Below are 25,694 nucleotides of genomic sequence, written 5' to 3' on the forward strand. Positions count from 1 at the left end.
AGAGACAGAGACAGAGAGAGACAGAGAGAGACAGAGAGAGAGACAGACCAGATTATGGGAGGGGACCTTGGAAATAGCTTGATCCAGGGCCTCCTAGTTCAGCCTTCTTTTGGGATTTTTTTTGTTTGTTTGTTTTGTTTTGTTTTGTTTTGTTTTGGGGGGGGTTGTTTGTTTGTTTGTTTGTTTTTTGTTTTTTGTTTTTTTTTGGTTTTTCGAGACAGGGTTTCTCTGTGTAGCCCTGGCTGTCCTGGAACTCACTCTGAAGACCAGGCTGGCCTCAAATTCAGAAATCCACCTGCCACACTGCCTCCCAAGTGCCTGGCCTAAAGGTGTGCACCACCACGCCCAGCTCAGCCATCTTTTTACAGGCTTTGCAAGTCAGCCTCATGCCTCAGGCAGTTCTCTCCTTGAAAGAGAGTGCCTGTTGAGAATTCCAGATCCTGGTCTTTGTAGCTTCACTCTTCTGGGACCAGGAAACCACCTTGGAGAGGCATTGTGGGTGGCTTTACTTCAGCCACATGCAGAAGCATCACTTAGGAGGGTGGGGGCAGAGAAGAGACCAGCAGTTTCCCTTCTGGGTCTCTTGGGATGGTGAGGGGGCACAAACAGAGGTGGGCATGAAAGCAACTACAGGGAGCCAGGCAGCTATCCTTTTTCTGTCTTGAAGCCTCCTTGAGGTCCCTCTTGGAGCTGGGGAGATGGCCCAGTAGGGAGATGGCTCACTGCTGCGCAAGCGTGAGGACCTAAGGTTGCATCTCCCTCTCACATGTAAGTGGAGGCCAGGCGAGGTGACAAAACTGATAGTCCCGAGTCACTGAGGGACTCTGTTTCAAAAACTGAGGCCGGGACCAACAGAGGAAGGCTCCTGCCATTGCTTGGATTCTGGGACACACAGACATACACTGCATATAGTTCCCCATCACATGTATCAGGAAATAGGAAGACATCGTTTTTAGCTTACTTAGAATATTCAAGTATTTTTATCATCCTGGGATATAAAAGGCCTTGCCATCCTTGGCACTAAATCTAGACGACATGAAAAAAAAATTGCCAAATCTGATTCATAAAATAAAATACTCTGTAAAAAACATATACTATATACCAGCTAGACATGGTAGCAAAAATATTTGCAAAGTGCATTAAACAGTTCATACAAATATTTAAGAAATTAAAAAGAGTAGCCATGTGGTGGTGGCACATATCTAATCCCAGCACTCAGGAGGCAGGACAGGTGGATCTCTTATGAGTTTAAGGACAGCCTGGTCTATGGAGCTAGTTCCAGGACAGCCAGGGCTACACAAAGAAACTGTATATGGAAAAATAAAAAACAAAAAACAAAAAATTTAAAGAGTGACATGGGGCTGGGGAGATGACTTAGCTGGTAAAGTGTTTGAGGACCTGAGTTTGAACCCCAGAACTCAAGTACAAAGGCTGTAATCCCAAGACTGGGAAGACTCAAGACAGGCAGACCCCTGGGGCTCACTGGCCAGTCAGCCCGGCCTACTTGGCGGGCGGGCTTCAGGTTAGTGACTAAGAAAAGAAGACACCTAAAGAGTAATCCTGATGCTCACGACACGTAACAAGGAAGAAGTGCTGCATCCCTGGAACAAGTAAGCTAGGGTACACAGAAGGTAGTGCTGGGATGAAGCTGAAGTGTTCATACATGTGCACACAGAGAACATCACTAGCTGACTAATGCCCGCTTGTGCCAGGTGATGACATGAGGAGGAGGAAGAGGGTCCCTGAGTAGTTTGTGGAGAGTGAGAAGGGACCCAGGCTCTCCCAGCCTCTGCCTGTCAGCGCGGCCAGAGCCGGGAGCTTCCAGAGATCACATGGGTGTGAGGTCCTTTACCCTCACCCGCAGGCCTACTTCTAGTAGCTCATCTTTAAGAACCAATTGAGTAAGTGGTCGGTCAGTTCAAGAGGTGCAAAGTAGAAAATATAGCCCGGTTAGGCAGTGAAGCAGGGAGGCTCAGTGGTTTGCTGAGGTACAGGAAATACTGACAGTGGGCCCTTGTGTATTTTGTAAGTGAACTATGTCTGATTGTAAGAGATCCTTTGACATTTGACCTGTTCACAAGCAAGTTTAGAAGCTCTACCCTCTTTTTTTCCCTTTGGGGTGGGGATGGGGATGTGTGTGTGTTCACTTGTTAAAAATTTTTTTGGTGGGGACAGGCATCTAATGATTTAGCTGTGGCTGGTCTGGACATCACTGTGTAGGCCAGGCTGGCCTGGAACTTGAGATCAGCCTGCTGCTGCTTCCTGAGTGCTGGGATTAAAGGTGCACACCACCACACGTGGCCGTATAAACACAAACTGTATATTCTTGGTCCTGAAATCAAGCATAGAAAAGTATTTGTAATGAAATGTCCATCTTTGTTTCTTATCTATCTATCCAGACATTTTATTTTTCGGGGGTTGGGGGACAGGTAACAAGATCTCACTCTGTAGCCCAGGCTGGTCTCTAGCTTGTGGTCCTTCTTAAGTACTGGAATTATAGGCACGTGCCACCATAATTAGCATTTCTTAATGCAAAAACTTCCAATCCCACTTTAACAGTTAAAGTTTTTTGTTTTGTTTTTTTTTAAGAAGGCTGTTTTTGTAGAGCAGTTTTAAGTTCATAGCAAATTGAGGAGATGCAGTGGTTTCTGGTATAGCTCTTTTTGTATAGTCCTCTCTTTTTTATTCAGTTATCATGGTAAATACACTGTTTGGTATTGTGCTGTGTGTGAGAGTGTGTGAGGACACACGCATGCATGCTCAGGCACAGATCCATGCATGTTCAGGGCAGAGGAGAATGTCAAGTGTCATGCTGTATCAGTCTTTAACTTGCTTCCTTGAGGCAGGGTCTCTCAGAGAGCCTGGAGCTAAGCTGACAACCAGCAAACCCTGCTGCTCCTGTTCTTGCCTCTCGAGCACTGGGCATAGTGGGGACGTGTCTCTGGGTGCAGGCTGTCCATCAACTACTGGAATTTAGATTCAAGGCCTCATGCTTGTGCAGCAAGTGCTCTCACTCACTCGCTCATTCACTCAGTCACTCACTCAGCCATCTCCTCCAGCCCCACCATGGGCAACTTACAGGTTTACCCACTGCATTACTTGCTTTACTGGTTACTGTAACAAAGTAGCTGACAAAGGCAGTGTAAGATAAAAAGGGTTATTTGGGTTCACAGTTTGAGGGAAATGCAGTCGGAGACATATCTAAATATGTATCTCCTGTGTAATTCCAAAGCCACTCAGCATGACAGTAAAGATCAGCTACCACACCAGTATGCACTGAAGATCTTTGCTTATCAATAGGAACACGTAGTTGATTCGTGCTCATAGGGTCTTCACACTTGCATTTGTATGCTCAGTATAGTTGATCTGACCAGTCAGTCTCAGTTGGTAGATGTTTTATTGTTTTTATTCTACAACTATTAAAGTAAAGCTCTGTGTGGCCAGAGAGGTGGCTCGGTGGTTAAGAACGCCTGCTGTTCTTGCAGAGGACCTGAGTTTGGTTCCTGGCACCTCGATGTCAGGTGGACATCATGATATCTGAGGCCAACCCCCATACATTCTTGATTCAACAGTAAATAAAGCAGGTGGCAGACAGGTTCAGTGTATAGAGGTACTTGTGCCGCTTGATGGACAGACAGCTTGCACTCAGCCCTTGGAACCGACATGTTAGAAGGCAAGAATGAACTTCCCATTCATTGTCCTCTGGCCTCTGTGTGCTTGCTGTGGTATGCACAAACCTTCCACTCACTCCCCACAGTAAGCAGGTAAACAAATGAAAATGTAAACTAGGAATTTGTAAAAATGAACCACTATCTGTGCTTAAACTTCTGATGGGTGTTGCTGGCTGACTCTTCCTTGGGAGTAGTACAGTTTATATGTCTGCCAGTCAGGCAGGGGTTGTACGCTATTGGTTAGGAAGCTAAGGTGTTATGGATTGATACTATATTGATATAAACTTAGAATGTTAACTATAATCTCCACGGTAGCTGCTAAAATAAAATACAATAAAGATGTCAAAGTATTTTACTAAATAAACTACAGATAGAGGAAAAAGGTTTTGTTTTTGTTTTTTGTTTTGTTTTGTTTTTTTGTTTTATTTTTTATTTTTTTTGTTTTTGAGACAGGGTTTCTCTGTGTACCTCTGGCTGTCCTGGAACTCACTTTGTAGACCAAGCTGGCCTCGAACTCAGAAATCTGGCTGCCTCTGCCTCCCGAGTGCTGGGATTAAAGGCGTGTGCCACCACACCTGGCAAGGAAAAGGATTTTGATGAAAATGGTCTGATCTTATTTTCATTAATTAATTAATGTAAACATTTAGTGTTGTTGTTTGGGTTTTTTTTTGGGGGGGGGTGAGTGTGTGTGTGTGTGTGTGTGTGTGTGTGTGTGTGTGTGCCCTTATTCCTGTCTCTGCCTCCCAGCTTGGTATTACAGGCAAATATTGCTATACCTGACTTCTGTGATGTTCAGTTCTTCCTGCTTGAGCAGCAGGCACTTTGACCACCTTAACTGTCTTTCTACATTTAGGTTTTGAGACAGGGTCTCATGAAGTCTGGGCTGGCCTATGTATGTAGGTGAGGATGGCTTTGTACTCTTTGTCGTTCTATCTCCTAGTACCTTCATGTCTAGCATCCTGATTCAGCTTCAGTCATTCTCTGGTCCTGCTAAGCTCTGTGGTGTAGGATTTCTGCTCTCTTTTGTTAGCTGACATGTCTGTTCTGTCCCGGTGTCTCCATCTTCACTATGAGAGCCTAACTGGAGCATGGGATTTGCACACTGCTATTACATTCTGTAGGCTTTTTTTTTTTTCCCACTCTCTAAAATTTCCTTTGATACTTAAATTTTTTAATTTCCATAAATCCAGTGTATTTATTTTCCCCTTTCCGCTGTGTGTGCATTTGTTTCTTTGTTAGTAAAGACTTGTTTATCCATTTTATGTATATGAATACACCATTGCTCTCTTCAGACACACCAGAAGAGGGCATCAGATCCCATTACAGATGGCTGTGAACCACCTTGTGGTTGCTGGGAATTGAACTCAGGACCTTAGGAAGAGCAGTCAGTGCTCTTAACCATTGAGCCATCTCTCCAGCCTGAGGCACAATTTCTTAACCACTGAGCCATTTCTCCAGCCCCAAAAGTATTGCTTGCTTGCTTGTTTGTTTGTTTTAAGACAGGGTTTCTCTGTGTAGCCCTGGCTGTCTTGGATCTCACTCTGTAGACCAGGCTGACCTTGAACTCACAGAAATCCACCTGCCTCTGCCTCTTGATTGCGAGGATTAAACATGTGAGCCACTATTACCCAGGGTTGTTTGTTAAAAAACCACTGCCAGATCTGGAGTACTTAACCTCTCTGCCTCTTCTATGGGTTTTATAGTTTGAGCTTTTATTCTTTTTTTTTTTTTTTTTTTTTTTTTTTTTTTAGTTTGATCTTTTAAATATAGCTCTCTGGTCTGATCTCTTGTTTTAAAAGAATTTTTTTAAGTGTGTGCGTGTGTATGTGTGTGTATCATAGGTGTGCTTGATGATCTCTGCAGTCAGAAGAGGATGTCAGTCCCCAGGAACTGGAGTTGTAAATGATTGTGAGCTGCCATGCTGGTGGTGGGAACCGAACCTGAGCCTTGTTGATTGATTGATTTCTGCCCCTGTTCTTCCCAGTTCTTTCCTCCCATTTTATTTGAGAGTGTTTGTGTGTGTGTCTGTGCGTGCGTGCATGCTTGCAGGAAGAGAGAGAAGCGTGTCTGTGTATGGGTACACATGTCAGGATAACTTCTGGGAGTTGGTTCACTCCGGTAGGTTCTGGGCATGGGCACCTTTACCCCGAGTCGTTACTCTTGCCTTTCTGATCTGTTTTGTAAACAGCATAGGTTAAGGCATTTTTATTGTTTGTTTGTTGCTGTTAATGTTTTGTAAACTGTGCTCTCATGCAGCCCCTTAACAATGCTTGAACTTTGGTATTCTGTCTCCACCTTTCTCCCAAGTGCTAGGTTCACAAGTGTGTGCCACCATACCTGATTTTATGGGGTTGGAACTTGAGACTTTGAGCACGCCAAGCCAAGCATTGTACTGACTTAGCTACCTCCCCAGTCCAAGGATAAGATTTTAGTTTAATTCTTTCACATGTGCTTATCCAACTGTCCCTTGAGCAATGTCTGAAGACCCTGTTTTTCCCCCACTGAGTTGTAGTGGCACCTTAAAAATTTTCTTTTCAAGGTTTTGTTATTTTTAATTATGTATATATGCCTGAGTGTTTTCCTACAAGTTTGTGTATGTGTACTGCATGGGTGCCTGGTGTCCATGGAATCCAGAAGAAGGTGCTGGATTCCCTGGAACTGACATTAAGGACTGTTGTGAGCCACTGTGCTGGGAGCCAAACCTGAGTCTTCTGTAAAACCAGTGAGTGCTCTTAACTGAGAGTAATCTCGCTGACCACTTAAAAATTATCTATCTATCTATCTATCTATCTATCTATCTATCTATCTATCTATCTATCTATCTACTTACTTGGGTGCGTGTGCATCTATCTATCTATCTATCTATCTATCTATCTATCTATCTATCTATCTATCTATCTATCTACTTGGGTGCGCGTGCCTCCCCCCCACCCCCTCTCTATCTGGGTGTGTGTGCATGCCTGTTAGTCTGTATGTGTTTCATGTGGGTACAGATGCTCACAAAGGCCGTCAGAGCCTCTGGAATTGGAGTTATGGGCTGTTGGAAGGGGAACCTTCCAGTGTGGGTTCTGGGAACCAAACCTGTGGGGTCCTTGGGAAGAATGTAAGTGCTGTCAACCACAGCACTGACATTCCGCTATGTACTTGTTTCCTTAGTGTGTGCATCTGGGAGGCATGTCCTTATGTGGGACCCAAGGACAGCTTGTGGGCATTTGTTCACTGCTTCCACCATGTGGGTTCTAGGGATTATCTTTCCGTCATTAGGTTTGGCAAGTGGGTACCTTTACCCAGTGAGCCATCCATCGTGTCAATCTCAATATCTATTGTTTAAAAATCACTTACCACATTTGTTTGGATTGCTTTTTAAATCTTTTTGTTTGTTTGTTTGTTTCTGAGACAGAGCTTCTCTGTGTAGCCCTGGCTGTCCTGGAACTCACTCTGTAGACCAGGCTCAAACTCAGAAATCTGCCTGCCTCTGCCTCCAAAGTGCTGGGATTAAAGGCGTGAGCCACCACTGTCCAGCTACTTTTTAAATCTTAACATTTAATATATTTTTCTTTTGAAAAATTTTATCTTTAATATTTTTAATTATGTATGCGTGTGTGTCTGCATATGGGTTTGTGCATGTTAGTTTACCAGGAATCAGATTCCCCTAGAGCTAGCGTTACAGACCTAAGCTATCATGTAGGTGTCAGGAGTAGAACCCAGGTCTTTTGGAAGAGCAGCAAACACTCTTAACCATTGAACCACCTCTCCAGCCCCTTTCTTTGTTTTTTATTTTGTTTGTTTGTTTGATGTGATTACAGTGAAGATTACAGCTAACATCCTACACTTATAATAACCGAGCTTAAATCGATGGCCACTTCAGTGTACAATTTACAGATTGGGAAGAGTCAGTGGGTGAGAGCACTTGCCTAGCATGGGGAGCTCCTAGGTTCAGCCCCCATCACCGCATAAAACCATGAAGCTGAGTGGTCATGCATGCCTATAAGCTCAGCATTGCAGAGGTAGAGAAAGAAGAATGAGAAGGAAGCCAAGGGGACCCTTGACTACAGAATTGAAGGCCAGCCGAGGATACATGAGAGTGTCTTAAAAGCAAGTAAGATTGACCATAAATGACATCTTTGTACATTATATGTTTGTTACCATAGGTTTATAACTTTTAAACATCCAATCTTTTAAATCACCAAAGAAGTAAAGAAGAGGAACTGTGTTCCAGTAATACAAGGATACTGGCTTGTACTTAATCTTCAGTTGTGCTTGTGGGCACCTGTATTCTTCATACAGGTCTGACCTGTCTGTTTTGCCATCTCACACTAAAGGGAATAATAAGTAAATGGCCTTTAGCATTTACTTTAGGGCAGGCATATTGGCAGCAGACTCCAGCATTGCGCATCTGAGAGGCCTTCATTTTGGGAATGTGGTTTACCACATATAGCATTCTTATGGAAGGTCTTTTTCTTCCAGCATTTATCTTGGGAGCCCTCTGCCTCTGGTCTCCATTTCTGATGACTAATTGGCTCTTTCTTGTATTTAGGATCCTCTGTACACACTGAGTCATCTCTGCCCTCCCAGGGTTCTCTGGCTCTCTGCAGTTTGATTGATTGTTAGGGTCTTGTGTGTTCTGAGTCTGATGATATTTGTTTACTGACATTTTGGATATGGAGACCAGAATTTGAATAGCAGTCCAGTTTCTACCTTTCTTTTACCTTTATTAGCACAAATATTAAATTTATGTCAGTATTTTTACTTTATAGGTTATATATTTGGCACTTAATTTAAAGATTTATTTTCATAATTTGTGTGTGTGTGTGTGTGTGTGTGTGTGTGTGTGTGTGTTACAGAGGCCAGAAGAGAGCATCACATCCCTTGGAAATGGGATTGCACATGGTTTTGAGCAACTTGATGTGAGTGCTGGGAACCAAACTTGGGTCCTCCGGGAGAGCAATATGCTTTCTTAGGCAAGAGCCATCGCTCCAATCCTTATTTATTTTACTTTAGTTAAATACTTTTGTGTATTGTTGTTATTGCCATTGTTTTAAGACAGAGATTTTTGTTTTTTTGTTTGTTTGTTTGTTTGTTTGTTTTTGGGGGTAGTGGTGGTGGTGTTGAGACAGGGTCTCTCTGTGTAGCCCTGGCTGTCCTAGAGCTCACTCTGTAGACCAGGTTGGCCTCGAACTCAGAAATCCTCCTGCCTCTGCCTCCCAAGTGTTGGAATCAAAGGTGTGCGCCACCACTGCCTGGAGAGACAGAGTTTATTATGTAGACCAAGCTGGCCTCATGATCCTCCTGCCTCAGTATTCCCAAAGTCTGGGAAACCTGAGCCACCATGATACTGCTGTCCTCCCTAGATGGATATATATTTAATGCTCTCTCTCTTTCTCTCCCAGAAGGTTTGAAGTCTCAAGTCGCCCGCCACAGTCTAAACTATATACAGGAGATTGGGAATGGCTGGTTTGGGAAGGTAATGAGCTCCTTACTTTCTTTCCCCTCTTCTTGATTCTAAAGTTGACTTTGTTTGTTTGTTTGTTTGTTTTGTTTTTTCGAGACAGGGTTTCTCTGTGTAGACCAGGCTGGCCTTGAACTTAGAAATTTGCCTGCCTCTTCCTCCCAAGTGCTGGGATTAAAGGCGTGAGCCACCCCACCTGGCTAAAGTTGATGTTTTAAGGCTAATTATGAATTGGGACATGTGACATTATACAGGGTTAGTATAGTTTTCTCATTACCCCACAGTGCCACTGTGAGGTGCTTTGAGCTCAGCTGTGCTGGGCACAGAACTTTCTAGGAGAGTCTGATTTTGTTTAGGCTGCTATAATGAAATACCACCAACTGTCGTTGATTGGGCGATTGGTGAAGGGTTATAGATGGCACTTTTAGCCATTTTCTCACATGGCAGAATGGACATAGGTGAATGCTTTCTGGATCTCTTCTGGGTTCTGTTCTGTTTTGTTTTGTTTTGTTTTGTTTTGTTTTTGAGGCAGGGTTTCGCTGTGTAGCCCTGGCTATTATGGAACTCACAGTGTAGACCAGGCTGGCCTCAAACAAAGATTTGCCTGCCTTTGCCTCCCGAGTGCTGGGATTAAAGGAGTGCCCCAGCGGTTCTTGAGTTGGGGTTGTTGTTGTTGTTGTGTTGACATTTTTAAGAGGTGGCCAGGGAAGGGTCACGTCGATTGAGACTCCTTTTTTTGGACAGGTTGCTCTGAACTCGTAGGTGCAAGTGAACCTTCTGCTTCATCTTTTAAGTAGCTGGGCTGCATATGTATATTATTGCAACTAGCTTGAAGCCCTTTTTTATACATCCTAAAGGCCCTGCCTCCTGATGTGTCACAGTGGTGGCTTGTTGTCAGCATATGAGTGAATGATGAGGGGCACAAATGTTCTCAATTGTGTTTTAGCAGAAATCTTTTTAGAATTTTTTGGGATTATTAGCTTTAAAACTATTAAGAAAAAGAAAGGCATGGGTTTTTAGAAGCTTTTTATCTTCCTTAAGTTTAATTATTTATTTTCTTCTGTCTCTCCTCTCCTCTCTCTCTTTCTCTTCCCCTTATAGCTAGGTTGTAAATACTAACACTGAGTAATCCAAAGGCTTTGACTTTGAATTCTTCGGGAGGTTAAGCTATAACCTACACAAAGGCTCTGCCTGGCAGTTCCATTGCAGACTGCTAAGATGAAAGCAGGGGAATTGGTTGGAGCTTGTGCAAGCATCCGTCTGTGTACACGTAGCCGTGTAGGGTAACTGTGTACTCTTCATGCAGAAGACTGCTCCCGCTGAGCACTCCCTAGCTGCCCATCATTCTCTGTCTAGAGTCTAAGCATCGCTAGCGTTCCCCCTTTTAGACAGAGTCTTGCTATGTGTCTGACCTCCCTATCTTTCTACCTTAGCTTCCCACGTGCTAGCATAAGAAGGGGTGAACCCCGACATCCAGATGTGTTGTATTTTGTGGGTGAGAATCAGCTTCAGCCTGTTTCTTTATTAGGGTGCAGGAGAGAAGGAGGCAGTTGTGAGAGTAAAGTTGTGAGGCCAATAGCACATTTGAAAATTTGGTCTTAGAAGCAGAGGCAGTGTCTTTCTTGCACTGGGGTAGAAGCAGATGGTGTAGGTCTGGGCGCAGGTGCACCCATGGGTGTTACCTCCGTGGAGAGGCCAGTTCTCTCCAGAGGGGAACAGTGGAAAGATGTTTAGTTCCTGGAACCTTCAGGGTACGACAAAGCCAACCACCATAGGTCGTTCTCCTACCTTTAAAGTGCTGTGTATGTGCACATGTGCATGTGTGTGCTCTCTCTCTCTGTCTCTCTCTGTCTCTCTCCACACACACAACACACATACATGAAATAATAAATCTTAGAAAGCATGGGCGGTCAAGGTTGTCTGGTCTCTGCAATACTGAACACCATAAGTGTGATGGTGGAGAGAAGCTGAGCCAGGTAGACCAGCAGGCCACCTCTGTTTTCCCATTTGGAGAATTGATGCTTACTCTATACATACACGCTGGTTAGTTAGAGCAAAGACTATGATTTAGCTAATACTCACATTTATTGTTCTCTTCACACTTCTGCCCTTAGAGTCCTGGTAAACATGCTTAGTTTTGCTGAGGTGTTTATTCTTATCTCTGGTGTTAAAATTAATCTACCTTATATCAATATCTAAATGATCTGTTCGTGTGTGTGTGTGTGTGTGTGTGTGTGTGTGTGTGTGCGCGCGCGCGTGCGCGCACGCGTACGTGTGCGTGTATAGTATATATTTCCCGTGCATGCATGTAGGCTAGGGGTAACTTGATGTCTCAGTTGTTATCCTCTTTATTTTTTAATTTTTGTTTGTTTGTTTGTTTGTTTGAGACAGTATTTCTGGTATAGCCCTGGCTCTCTTTAAACTCACTCTGTAGATTAGGCTGGCCTTGAACTCACAGAGATTCACCGACTCTGCTGGGGTCGTGGTTTATCACCCATGCCTCCATTACTTTTCTTTATTTGAGGTAGGGCCTTTCACTGCGAGCTCCTCAGTAGGCTAGACTGACTGCCTGTAAGCTCCAGGGTGGCTCCTGCCTCTGCCTGTAAGCTCCAGGGTGGCTCCTGCCTCTGCCTGTAAGCTCCAGGGTGGCTCCTGCCTCTGCTTCTTTGGTCCCATAGTCACAGAGGGCTTAGCTCATGCTTCACCACCTCAGTCGTCCCACTTTTCAACAAATCTTTCAAAAGGAAGTCATTTGATCCTGGTCACTTCCTAGTTAAGCAGTCCTTTGCTTTGCTGTCAGTTTGAGATGAACTATGTTTAGAAACACTTTTGCACTGTCCTGTATTATTTAGCCATTTCCTTGTAGTGAGTTCTTAGGATGTAGCTCATCTCACCTTGTTATGTTGGGAGTGGTATCTTCTGTATGTTTTGGCTGAAGTCAAAGGCCTGATGTCATCAGCATATCGTGGATTTTTAAGTTTCTGTGTGATGGCATGTTGGCTGTTTGCCTGAAGTGCTGAAGGAGTGCTTGAGATATGTGAGTGGGACTCACAGGTCTCTCTGCCGTTTTACCAGGGTTCATTTCCATGAAGAAGGCATTTCAAGTAAGTAGAAAAGACATATAACATAAATGTTTTACTATCCAGTAAATATTTTAAAAGGTCATTTTATTACAGTCCTTCCTCCATTTCTTTTCTTCCTTTCCTCTCCTTAACTCCATCTCTCCTTCTTTCCTTTCTTTATCCTCCCCCCTTTCCTATTCTTTCAGCAGGATATCTCTGTATAGCCTAGGCTATCCTTTTATGATTCTGTGCCTTTCTAGCCCAGCTCTATAGTGTGGGTTCCATGCGTACTCTGTCTTACCCACAGAAGTTAGTGAGCTCCCTGAGCTCTGTGAGTACCAGGCCGCCCAGCTCCCTGAGCTCTGTGAGTACCAGGCCGCCCAGCTGTTCCTTGGCTTCCTTCCTTCTATTTCCTACTAAGTGTGAGACACTTCGTCATTCTGATAGGAGTGACAAGGACAACCGTTGTTTTCTTCTAGGTCCTCCTGGGAGAGACTTACACAGGCACCAGCGTCACAAGAGTCATAGTGAAGGAGTTAAAAGTCAGTGCAAGCCCCAAAGAACAGGATACTTTCCTGAAAAATGGAGAACCTTACTAGTAAGTAAGCATTTGTATCTGTTTTACAAACAGTCTTCGGTTCTGGAAATTAAATGCATAAAACTGCTTTTGAGGCTTCTGCCAGAAAACCAGTCTCATTAGACCCAGAGTGGCCTCCTGTCAGTTCAGAACAGTTAACCACTCAGCTGTCTGTCGAAGATTTCAAACCAGCCATCACAGACACGTCACTGAGCATGTGCAGCACACTTGATATGATAGGGAAAATTCAGGGTTGTGTGGAAAGTCCCAAATAATCTACTTAAAAAACCTAGGACAGATAAGTCCAACAAGGTTGCCAGATACAAGATCAATATGCAAGAGTCCCTTTGGGCAAGGAGTGTAGTTCAGTGGAGGAGCACTTGCCCTGCCCCGTGTGCAGGAGGCCCGGGGCAAGCACCTCACTTTGTAGTCCTTGCTGGCCCCGAGCTCTGCCTCCTTGAAGAGTGCTGTGATTTAAAGGTCTGGCCACCGTCCCCGTCTGTGATGTGACCCTGTGAGTTTTGCACGCTGTAATGGAGACCGTTGTGATGCACAGCACTGTGACTTTTATTTTTACCAGCATTCTCCAGCATCCGAATGTCCTCCAGTGTGTCGGGCAGTGTGTGGAAGCCATTCCCTACCTTCTGGTGTTTGAGTTCTGCGACCTGGTAAGTTTTAGTAGAGCTTTAAGCTGAACTGCTGGAGGGTTCTTTGCAGGTGTTTTGACTTACATGGTGGATTGATGCTGGCTTTAATGGCTGCCTATTGGAGAACTTTGTGACATGTTAACTGATCCATTTCCTTTGTTACTTTTCTAGTGTTCACTGTACCTAGACCTTGAGCTGAGCTGTTTACCATTACTGTGCTTAATCTTACAGAGCCCTGATTTATGTTGTTTGAGACAGGGCTTCTCTGTAGCACTTGCTGCCTGGAACTCTGTCTGTAGGGCAGACTGGCCTTGAACTCACAAAGATCTACCTGGCTCTGATTTAGCTTCTAAAGCTTGTCCGTCTTGTATACATGGCTGAAAGGAGGCCCATGGTGTTTGAACACACACTAGGTAGCACATGTATGGTTGGGTTAGAATGGATGTACCATGCCTCCCGAGACCCCAAGCTCTTCACACTAACTGGGCATTCTGAAATGTTTTTCCCCGGCAAGGTAACTCATGAAAACTTTAACCAACAGACTATCACTAATCATTCAGATGATTTTTTTATTTTGCCTTTGTATGTCTATGTATGTATATGCATGTTTGTACATGTTGGGGCACACCTATGCAGGTGTATGTGGACGCCTGAGCTTGATGTCAGTTGTCTTCCTTATTCCTTGAGGTAGGCTCTTTTGCTGAACCTGGAGCTCTCATATGTAGGTAATCTAGCCAGCCATTTTGCTCCAGAGATGTGCTGTCTCCGCCTCCATACACTACAGTTACAGGTGGGCTGCCACATCCACTCGGAATTTATGTGGATGGTGAGTCCTCACTCTGGTCTTTAAATCTGTCTCTCCAGACCCTTTCCAACTTTGAAAATGGTGAATGTGTACGTTTATGCTAAATTAGATAAGCTGGAGTTGAGGTCACAGTGAGCCTGAGGTCAGCTGAGCTTGTGTGAGGCTGTCTCACAAAAGGTATTTATTTCCCTTTTCTAAGCATGTAGCCTATGAAGAGCAATAGTTGGAAAGATTTTTCCTTCATGGAGGTATAGGAATACTTTTAATAACAATTTCTATGTGAAATTTTTGAAAAAAATTTTTTCTCCAGTGCAGAATATTTCACATTTTAAGCCTGCTTCTAATACATAATAATTGCTATTTTCCAAAAACAGTGGTAAGAGTATAATTGAATTTGCTAAATTTTAATTGGTTTCCCTGCATTGTCTCCGTTTTCAGAACATTAAAACCTCCTTGGCTGTGTACAGAGAAGTAAGTAGGAGTGTCCCAAAATAAATCCCCAGTTCATGTGGATAACATCGTGCTGCTAAAAAAGAAAGCAGGCTGCATTGTGCATTAGCTTTAACTCCTAAGTGTGCTTTAGCTCTTTCTCTCCTTGATAGAGGTGGTTGAGTCTGAAGGAAAGTTGATCAGTGAGTGGCCTTTGTTGGATCCCATCCTAGTTTGACCCTGAATCCCTGTGGTTTGGCTATAGACAATTCACCTTACTGTAGAGTCAGGGCCACAGATGACGAGGTTGCAGTCGTCTTTAGGATCAATTTTGTTGTTTTGTCTCTGTAAATGGTGGCATATGCACACACACACTCCCATACAGGCAAACAAGCACCAGCCAGTATTCTGACATTATTGCATGCGTGTTTTGTGGGCTTTTGGGTCAGTCTGTGCCTTTGTTCAACTCTAGAGTCCCTCTTTTGGGTAAGTATAACCCATTCATTCTTCTCTGCTTTAAGTCTCTTACAAATATTCACTGTTAAGTGCTTGCTATCCTGCAGTTCTAATCTGGAGTGTGCTGTCCACTACAGTTATCCTAGTTACTATAGGATGTGGCAGTTTCTTTCTACCAACCCACCCCTTGTAACTTAATACTATGTAAATGGCTGTCCTGCTTTTGTAGATATATGTCTGGTGCCCACAAAAGGCCAGAAGAGGGCATAGAGTCCTTGGAACTGGAATTACACATGGGTATGAGCACAGTGGGTGCTGCGAAGGAGCTGGAGTCCTGGAAGGGCAGGAAGCGCCTTCATTCCTGAGCCATCTCTCCAGCCCCTTCTTTTGGATTTTTGATTGATCTTGTTTCAGTTTCCCCTATCAGTTTGCATTTAGCTTCCATTTCCTCTAGCTGTGTGAGTTCAGAGCCAGTAAAGAACACCTGACCTGCATTCGAGGGGTCAGGCCCACTCACCAGAAGCCTTCTCCTCTGGAGCTCAGGAAATGGCTTAGTAGGTAAAAGAGTTTGCTGTAGGTGCAGAAAGAACCAAGGCAAAGCTTCTGTCTCAGGCAAGCGGGAAGGAAGGAGCTGACACCTAAGGAAAGCTGCCTCACCCCTTGCTGTGGTTTGTCTCATACCTGTTACGTTATGGTCTCTCCGAGGGCTTTGCATTAGGGTAAAAATTACATTTGTCCCTATAGGCCAGCTTAGGGCTCACTCTTCCGAGCCTAGAAAACCTCTCAGGTTGGTTCTTCAGCAGCAAAGACTGGGCCCTCCCTGGATTCTGAAGTCTGGCTACCCTAAGCTCAGTTCCTGCAGAGACTGCACTGTAGGAGAAATCAGGTAGCCTCAGCCTAGGGACCTGAAAATGATGCCCACCTGCACAGGCTGAGGGATGTCCCCCGGGGCCTAGACCTCAGCCTGTGCACCTGGAACCCCTTTTCAGAACCACATGCTTACCCATGGCCTTCCTGGAATGTAATCCAAAGGCAGGAGCCACCCTCTGTCCCAAACCTGCTCCCAAGCCACTGCCACTGCAAAGGACTGGCTGTCTCTGTCTGCTCTTAGGACAGGAGTCCCCGTGCACACTGATACCACCTCCTGCACTGACCAGCAAAAATACCCATATACAGTTACCAGCCTGACTTTGGAACACTTGGAACTCTTCTGAAAGCATGTGATGACTCTGCTCTGACCAGTTTATAATGCTTGATGGCAGCTGTACTTGAGACAGAATTGGAACGATGACTACAGGGGTTCTTGTAACTTGCCATAGTGTATACACAATGCTCTCAGGATACCAAGGCAGTGAAAGGGCTTCAGTTGAGGATTGCTCATCTAAGGAAAATGTACTGAATGTGTGTGGGACCCTGAGAGCAGTGCTCAGTACTTGGATTCCGAGATGATGGGTCTGCCCTGCCCAGTGTGCCTGCAGCCGATTCACCTGTCAGTGCAGGCAGACTCACCCTCCAGAAGGGTTTAAAGGCGTTATTTTTGTTGTTGTTGTTGTTTTTTTTTTAAGATTTATTTATTTATTATATGTAAGTACACTGTAGCTGTCTTCAGACACTCCAGAAGAGGGCGTCAGATCTTGTTACAGATGGTTATGAGCCACCATGTGGTTGCTGGGATTTGAACTCCGGACCTTCGGAAGAGCAATCGGGTGCTCTTACCCACTGAGCCATCTCACCAGCCCTAAAGGCGTTATTTTATAGAAAGCATTTGGAAAATGGTGTGGTGTGTGTGTGTGTGCACACACACGCGCGTGCGCACACACGTGCACATGGAGAGGTTAACATCAGATGTGTTCTTAAACCACTTGTCCATGTTTGTTTAGACAAGGTCTCTCACTGGACCTGGAGTTTATCAGTGGAGCTCCAGAGGCTGGCTGACCAGTGAGCTCTGGGGACCCAACTGTCTTTGTGTTTCCCTGCCCCCATCCTCCCTTCAATGCTAAAATTCTAGCTCCCCCCCCCCCCAGTCACACCAGGCTTTTTACTGGATATTTGGGATCCAACTTCAGATCATCATGCTTGCACAACAAAGACTTTACCAGCTAAGCCATTTCCTCAGCCCAGGAATTATTTCCACGAAATGTGAATGTAAGTGCTTATTAAATAAAGATTTGCCTGGCCATGGCAGTGCTGCTGCTCAGACCCCATTCACTCAGCCTTAGGTAAATGTGTCCATATGCTGTGCTGGAAGAAAGGTTAGAACAAAGAGATTTGGTTTGATTTCTTAAATTGTAATTTAATTTGTGTTTGTGTGTTAGATGTTGTATGTGTTTGGGGGTGTGCACGTGTTACAGTGCAAGTGGAAATTAGAGGACAACTTCCACTATGTAGTTCTAAGAATCAAACTCAGATCCTCACGTTGGCGTCAAGCAGCTTTACCCAGTAAGCCATCTTGTCAGTCCACCTTTTCTCCTTCAGGGTTTGCTATACTAGGGATGCAACCAGGGATCTTGAACACCGAAGGTGTGCCACTGAGCCACACCCAGAGCAGTGTAGACGTTCAGACTAGGATCCTAAGGGAAGCCTGGCCTGGAAGTGAACTTTACAGAGTGAGAAGTCACATTAAGTGTCCCTCACAGTGACACAGATGCCCTGTTAGATGTAAAGTCAGTAGCTTTTACCTACATGGCACAACTTCCAGGAAGAAGAATCAGATGGGACTGGGACCATCCAGCGCGCTGTGCTAGTGTGGTGGCTTGAGTGAGGCGTTTCCCGGTCATTTGGGTGTTTGTTCCACAGTCGGTGAGGAGGAAGGTTGTGGCCTTGTTGGAGCAAGTCTGTCTTTAGAGGTGGACTTTGAGAATAAAAAGCCTGTGCCATTCCCAGTGTGCTTTCTCAGCCTGTACTTGTGGCTCACGGCTCAAGCCCTTACCTTCTGCCCTCAGCACCCAGTTCCTGCTGCCTGTGATCTCAGTACTCAGCAGGCTGAGGCAAGAGGCTGCCTGCCTCCCCACACAGGGACATCCAGGCCAGGCTGGGTTACAAAGTAAAATCCCGTGTAAAAAGAAAAAGAAAAAGAAAAATATTTCCCATGGTAGCTTTCTTTGGCTATGTTTTATGTACAGTGTAATAAGGACATAAAGTAAATTTATGAGTCCAATAAAAATCTGAAATTACAGATTTTCTCCTACGTTCATCATTATTAGACCATTAATGGAATGCTGGCATGGCACAGCTTGGGAACATGACTGACCCGGCTTGAACTTGGGGCACATCCTTTGGAGATCCTCCAGAAATGTTGTGCCTTCTCTTGCTCAGCAAGCATTACCGCATGTCCAGGCTGTGTGGGGTTAGGGACATAGTAGGGAACAGGTAAAAACCTGGCAGCATTCACGGCTTGCTTATATAGAATAAACAAAGGAAGAGATTGTCCGCAAACAAAAGTGTGTTTGCTGGGGGGTGGGGTGTCACAGCATGGCTGTCATATAACTTGGGGTTATAACTTGGGGTTAGAGATTGTTGAACAATCAAGGACACTTGCTGCCTTTTAAGAAGACGGGGGTTTAATTCCCAGCACCCATATGACAGCCCACAGCCCTCTGTAACTCCGTTTCCCTTTTCTGACCTTCACATGCACTGCACAGACATACATGAAGGCAAAAAATGCATTACATATAAAATCATAATACATTTTTTAAAGGTTACGATCAGCAATAAAGCACTTGCCAAGAATCTACCAGTGAGGGGCTGGGGGGTGTAGTTCAGAACAAGTCCTGTGTTCAACTTGTAGCATGAACAAGTCCTATGTTCAACTCCCAGCCCTAAAAACAACAAAAAATAGGATCAGCTTTGGTGCTTATACCAAGGCGAACGTGGGACGCACTTCATACGCCACGACAGCAGTGGCCTTCCATAAATTCCAGCTGTGGCTTTACTTCAGTTTGAAGACAGGATTTACTAATAGCATCTTTGATTTTTGTCTGATCTGCTGAATAATGGACATGCCATATTTTGCATTGTTACAGGTTTTGTTCTGGATATGCACTGCACTGATGCTACCTCTTAGACATCCTAGGAGAAAAGCATAAGGTGTCAGGAGGGGCCACAAGCACAGCACACATGGCTATGGCGTGCATGCAGAAGAGTGAGAGGATTGCTGTAGCTGTTAGTGACATCTTTACTGACCAGTCACTTGCATCTAGTACAGACTCTAGGCCTTGGGCACCCATGCTTAGTGTTACCATAGACAGCGAGACCAAACCTTACACAGCACACATGGCTGTGGTGTGGATACAGAGCAGTGGGAGGAGAATGGACCAGGGAAGGACCACCAGGAACCCAGTGACATGGAGAGACATGCTGGAGACTGTGGTACCCGGAACCAGCTGGAGAACACTAAGGGAGTTGGCTAAGGAAGCTAGCTAGCTAAGGTAGTTATTTTGTTTAATGACTTTTTATATTTATTGATTGTGTGGGGCAGGGTGGGGGAAGCACACGTGTGCCCTGGGTACACACTTGGAGTTGGTTCTTTCCACCACGTTGGGAATGAGGATGGAGCTCAGATGGTCAGGCTGGGTGTTGAGACATCATGCTGTCCCACGGAGAGGCTAAGTCTGAAGGAAGAATGATACCTGGGGGAGTTTTTGGCTGGTGCTTGGCAGAACTGCTAGCTGTGAGGGTGAGGGTTCAGCAGGTATAGCTGAGTAGTGGGTGGACAGTGGCTCATTCAAGGGAAGAGGCCTGAGCGTGCAACCAGGACAGACCAGGCATGAGAAGAGTCTACTCGGGAAGGAAGACAGGACCGGTAGTAGCACGCCCAGACTGGGATGAGGAGGTGGAGCCAGGAGCTACTAGCTTTTGTTGCTTTTCCTGAGAGCTGTTCCATAATAGAGCCGAGAGAAGAGGACTGCTGAGGAGAGGGGTTTAGATGAGAGCCCACAAGCAGACAACCCACAAACCAGAGGCAATGCTTCGACTGGGACATACCCATTCATGGAGGGACATACTGGGGCATACTTCATTCATGAAAGTAAGAGAAATTCAGGATCATCCTTACTTGAGTTTGAGGCTAGCCTGTGCTAAGAGCCTATCTCAAAACAAAACAAAGTTCTTTAAACATATTAGACATACAATGACCAGCATTTCCAATATAAAGATATTTACTGTTTCCATTACATTAAACAGGTTAGCAGTAGATTAAAGTTAATTCACTGTGCTTAGTGATCTGCCAAAAATCCTGCATACAGCACCCACCGGCCTTTTGTATTGGAATTTAGGAAGGCTGTAATTGGCCCACATCTAAGTAATCCTTGCGTCTTTCCTAATACTGGGTGTGGCTCCCTGTCGCCACCTAGTGTCAGAAAATTGTCTTTCTTGGGTTTACTTGAAAATTTTAAAGCCTCCATAAAGAGAATTTCATTTTCATTTAAAACACATTGAGGTTCTTGGTGATTTCTTATTTTTCCTATAAATATCAGACAGTACTAATTGTCCACGTCTACTCTCTAAGCACCTTTAAGATATAAATAAGACAAGCTGAGCCCTGTTGACATAGTCCTGTGATCTCAGCTACTTAGTAACTGAATCAGGAGGATCACAAGTTTAGATCCAGCCTGGGCAACACATGAGATGTTGCCTCATAATAAAAATTAAAAAGGCAGGAAAGGCTAAAGTGGAGCTCAGTGGAAGACCACTGGCCAGATGTGCCAGATGTGTGGCCTGGGCTTCAGTTCTTACCAGTTGGTAAGCTGAAAGGGATAAGCACAGTCTATTAAGACAAACGTCTTTACTTTTTCTTTGTTTTTTCTCTCTTTGGATGGGGTTTCTTGTATTCCAGGCTGGCTTCAAAGTTATTTTATAGCCAAGGATGACCTTGAATTTCTCATCCCCCTGCCTCCACCTTTTAGGTAGCAGAGACAGCCATTGCCACAGCTAGCTCTTGAACAAATTTCTTGACTCTTCTAAGCCTTAATTCTGTATCTGCGAGATACCTGAAGTTATAAGAAATATGCACCATGGTTACACAGTGCTCAGAAGCACAGAATGGAATCCTAGTACTTGGGAGGGTGGGGTAAGAAGTTTTGACTAGACTGCATTACATAGTCATACTCTTATCTCAAAACAACAAAATACAATCAATTCAAAAATAATCACTTTTATCAACAGAAATGCTTTGTATGTGCTAGGATTGTTAAAGAGAGGAATAGAAACCAATGCAAGTTGTGGTGGGACCTAGACACTGCATTATTGTGTACGGAGAACGAGACATGGACAGCTGCCTCTGGAGGAATATTACGATTAAAGATGTGATCCTGGGAGGAATCTAACAGATTTGCTCTCTTCATTCAGTAAACTTACTGAATTGTCAAGGAGATCCTTCACCCTCTGAGTTTCTTTTTGAGTTGGATTTTAAGCTGTAAGATCTTGAGTTGCTTTCTGCCTCAGTAACAGATCATAAAAATCTTCAATTTGGGGCCTGGGGAGACGGCGCAATCCTACCTTAGAGACAGAAGGATGGCTGAAAATAACCAGTCAGGCCTAGTAAGCTGTCTCAAAAACTAAGGTAGAGAATGACCGAGGAAAGTGCCAGGATTGACCAAACACACACACACTCTTGAACATGTGTGTACACATTCCTCTCCGCAGAAAGCTTTTGTTTGGATTACCTCAAATCAGTAAATATCTATTCTTGTGTAAAGAGACTATGACATTATTTTCTCAAGAGTATCCCCCAAGCAGAGATGGTGTCTGTGTGTCCTCTTAGACAGGAGGCCTAGAGCAGCCCCAGGGAGCTGGATGCCTGTGTGGCTGGCTGGGACTTGTCCCTTGTCCTGCTCGGGCTGCCATCCTCTGCCTAGGCTCTTTGAGTTGGATTGATGTTTACAGGTGGCTGGCATGCTCTTTATCATGTTGTCCCTGGGGAAGGACACCGAGTGAGACCCGAGCCTGTCACTAGCCCTGAGTGGCTTTCTAACCTCTTGTTTTCTTTATGCAGTCTTTTCTCCATGACTTACTCATGCATAAATGGTGGCCATGGAGCCTTGTGATGAGGTACTCACTGGCCATGTGTGTCCTAGAAATAGAAGTTAGATCTGAAAGGGCCTCCTCCAGTTTGTACACTGGGGTGCAGGCAGTTTGGGGCTCTGTGTGTATGCGATCGGGGCCACCCCTGGTGACTACATATTGTACTTTGTAGTCTGTGTGTGTGTGTGTGTGTGTGTGTGAGATCAGGGCCACCCCTGGTGACTACGTATTGTACTTTGTAGTCTGCCCCAGGAATTAGAGAAGGTGTCCTGCTTGTTCTTCTTTAGACTTCAGGCTTTCAAACTTCGAGTTTTTCAAAATAGTGAACAGTACCTTTTTTTTTTTTAAACTCTCCATATCACTTCTTCATTACCTGAAGGTTTTTAGACACCTGTACTGCACTGAATTTAATCGTGCTGCCATCAGATTGTATTTCCTTTCCTGTTTTGTTCTGTATTGTTCTGAGAAATTCAGATCAGCTGCCTTGCTTGGTGTCTTCTGGTGCTGCACTTGACACTCGCATGCTTGTTTTTTGCAGGGTGACCTGAAGGCTTACCTGCACAATGAGCAAGAACACGTGCGGGGTGATTCACAGACCATGCTGCTACAGAGGATGGCGTGTGAGATTGCCGCAGGGCTGGCAGCCATGCACAAGCTGCACTTCCTGCACAGGTAGATCTGACTGGGCTCAGGCACGGGCACCCCTCATGTCGTTGCAGTTGCTGCTCTCTGGAGAGGTGGTCAGGTTTAGGAAGAGGGCTGGGGAACGGCTGACTGTAGCTTAGTTGGTAGACTGCTAACATGCCTAAAAAACTCTGGACTTCAGAAACTGGGCATAGTGGTACATAGGAGACAGGAGGATGACAAAGAAGTTTAAAGACATCCTCAACTGCAGAGTTGAGTTTAAGGCCAACCTGGGATACATGAGAGCCTAATTCAAAAACACCAACCAAAAACAAAGGCAGGAAGAGTGGAAGACGGAAGGAGGAAACCAGAGACCAGGCTGTATCGTGAGCGCTCTGCTTTAGACGTGGTGATGAAGACAGAGCTGGGCTGGAGTTAAACCAATGCTGAGGAGTGGAATGAACTCAGCCTGGAGTCTGGGGAATCCCTGAGGAACGTGCAGCAGTGTAGGAAGTGCACAAGCCTCAGGGTAGAGAGGGAATGTCCCTGGCTCCCTCCTGACCTCTGGCTCCGTGCTTCTACTCAGTAAGCTTTAGGCTGGGGTCCTCTCGGGTGCTCCCCTTCACAGCCCCGAGGAAGAGGTGCTATAGGCAACAGAGTCTTTTTTTCTTTTTGTAGGTGATGGCTTTGGTTTCTGGCTAGCTAGCAAGTTGGCTTAAGAGCATCAGGTCTGAATGGGCCTCCTCTGGTTTGTACACTGGAGTTCAGGCAGTTTGGGGCTGTGTGTGTGTGTGTGTGATATCAAGGTCTCCCCTGGGGGTTGCACATTGTACTTTCTGCTCCATGAATTAGAAAAAGCTTCCTGCTTCAGGCTTTCAAGTTCCAATTTTTTTTTTATTTTTTTATTTTATTTTTTGGTTTTTTTTTTTTGAGACAGGGTTTCTCTGTATAGCCCTGGCTGTCCTGGAGCTCACTCTGTAGACTAGGCTGGCCTCGAACTCAGAAATCCTCCTGTCTCTGCCTCCTGAGTGCTGGGATTAAAGGCGTGCGCCACCACGCCTCAAGTTCCAAATTTTTAAAATAGAATTACTTGTGTGTACACAGAGTCAAGAACACCAGCCAGAGAGGGAGTCAGATATCTTTCTTTCTGCCCCCTCTCTGTCTTCAGTGAGAATTACCTTTGATGCAGGCGCTCTTCCTAACTGGCACTATCTCAGTTAGGCTGGAAGTCAGCGATTCCCAGTGATGCTGTCTCTGCCTCACCTCAGGTGGGGTTGCAGGCATGAGCAGGATAATCTATCCCCCATGCTTGCATAGCAAGTGCTCTTTGGTTGACTTTAAACAGCTCGGCTATCTCTTAGTAACCCAGAGATCTGAAAAGGCGTACCTGTCTCGAAGAGATGCCTGTGACGGTTATATGTTCAAAAATAAGTCTTGGGCTGGAGAGGTGGCACAGGTTCACACTGCTCCTGCAGAGGACCCAAATTCAGTTTGCAGCACACATCTCAGGCAGCTCACTCCTGTGCGTGACTCCAGCACTGGGGGATCTCACTTCCCCCCCCAGCCTCTCTGTAGGCACCCACACATACATAGCCACACATACAGACATAATTAGAACAGGAAAATGTTAAGTCCCTGATCAGAATCACAACATGAAGTCCCCAGAGGCCACTGGGGAGTGTGTGAGGACGGTCCACCGCTGCATGCTTAAAGGTGGCAGGGCTGCCCTGGCCAGTCGTGCTTTCCCCATGCTTCCCCAAGGCAAGGCATAGAGGCTGGAAAACAAATAAAGATAAATCACATGGCCTGGACGATATCCAAGCACAAAGCCCAAGGTGCAGAAGAGCCTTGGAACCGTTGGCAGCCCTTACATTCTGCTTTTTAAAGTAGCTGCTTCGGGCTGGGTGTGCGATAGCTAGCTGGCAGGGAATTTACAGGGCCAGAGTTTGACCCTCGTTTTTTATTTATTTAATTTACTGTCCAATATATATATATATATATCTTGTTTTTTTTTTTATGTATATGAGTGTTTGCCTATGTGTATGTAAGGCTATACTCACACATTGGCCTCAGAGACCAGAGAAGACATTGGATCCTCTGGAACTAGAGTTACAGGCAGTTGTGAGCCGCCATGTGGATGCGGGGAAGAGCCGCCAAGTCTTGTGCAGCCCCAATCCATGTTTTTATTTTTTATAGAAACCCACCCAGCTTGTAGTCGCAGTGCTGGATAGATAGATCAATGAGTGCTGAATGCCCAGCTCACCCAGCTTCCTCAGGGACGGGGAGTGGCATTGTAAGACTGTCTGAGGAGCCACACCTGAGGTTATCCTCTGGCCTCCACCTGCACATGTGCATACCTGCATACTCAGATGTCCATACACACTCCACACACATGCGCACACACACATACACATGCTGTTTGATATAAAGGCTCTTGTGGGGCACTCTTCTTTAAATTCTTCCTGTGTAGGTGGCCTTCCATATGGCATTATTTTAAAATTGAGGTTTAGAATATTGGTTGACTCAGGGGACTTGGTTGAAATAGACCGGTCCACCTGTCTAACCCAAAGTTGTTCTTTTTTTAAAATTTTTTTTTAAAAGATTTATTTATTATATGTAAGTACACTGTAGCTGTCTTCAGACATCCCAGAAGAGGGCATCAGATCTCATTACAGATGGTTGTGAGCTATCATGTGGTTGCTGGGATTTGAACTCAGGACCTTTGGAAGAGCAGTTGGTGCTCTTAACCACTGAGCCATCTCCCCAGCCCCCAAAGTTGTTCTTATGTTAAAAACTGGTCTAGTTAAAATTTGTTTTTACAGCCGGGCCTGGTGGCGCAGGCCTTTAATCCCAGCACTCGGGAGGCAGAGGCAGCCGGATTTCTGAGTTCGAGGCTAGCCTGGTCTACAAAGTGAGTTCCAGGACAGCCAGGGATATACAGAGAAACCCTGTCT

General features: G+C 45.0%; 1 protein-coding gene across 2 annotated transcripts in view; it reads left to right on the top strand.

The window, feature by feature from the left end:
- Positions 1 to 25,694, top strand: part of Lmtk2 (lemur tyrosine kinase 2) — an 83,431-nt gene that overhangs the window by 30,812 nt on the left and 26,925 nt on the right. The window contains exons 4-7 of one of the 2 annotated variants that reach the window (XM_029533550.1): positions 9,062 to 9,135; positions 12,662 to 12,780; positions 13,340 to 13,427; positions 22,655 to 22,788. In XM_029533550.1, the coding sequence (XP_029389410.1) occupies positions 9,062 to 9,135; positions 12,662 to 12,780; positions 13,340 to 13,427; positions 22,655 to 22,788 (415 nt within the window). The remainder of the gene's footprint in view (positions 1 to 9,061; positions 9,136 to 12,661; positions 12,781 to 13,339; positions 13,428 to 22,654; positions 22,789 to 25,694) is intronic. The other variant, XM_029533551.1, reaches the window with a different exon arrangement.

Source organism: Mus pahari, chromosome 23 (genome assembly GCF_900095145.1).
Source record: "Mus pahari chromosome 23, PAHARI_EIJ_v1.1, whole genome shotgun sequence".
In the NCBI taxonomy this organism is placed as follows: domain Eukaryota; kingdom Metazoa; phylum Chordata; class Mammalia; order Rodentia; family Muridae; genus Mus; species Mus pahari.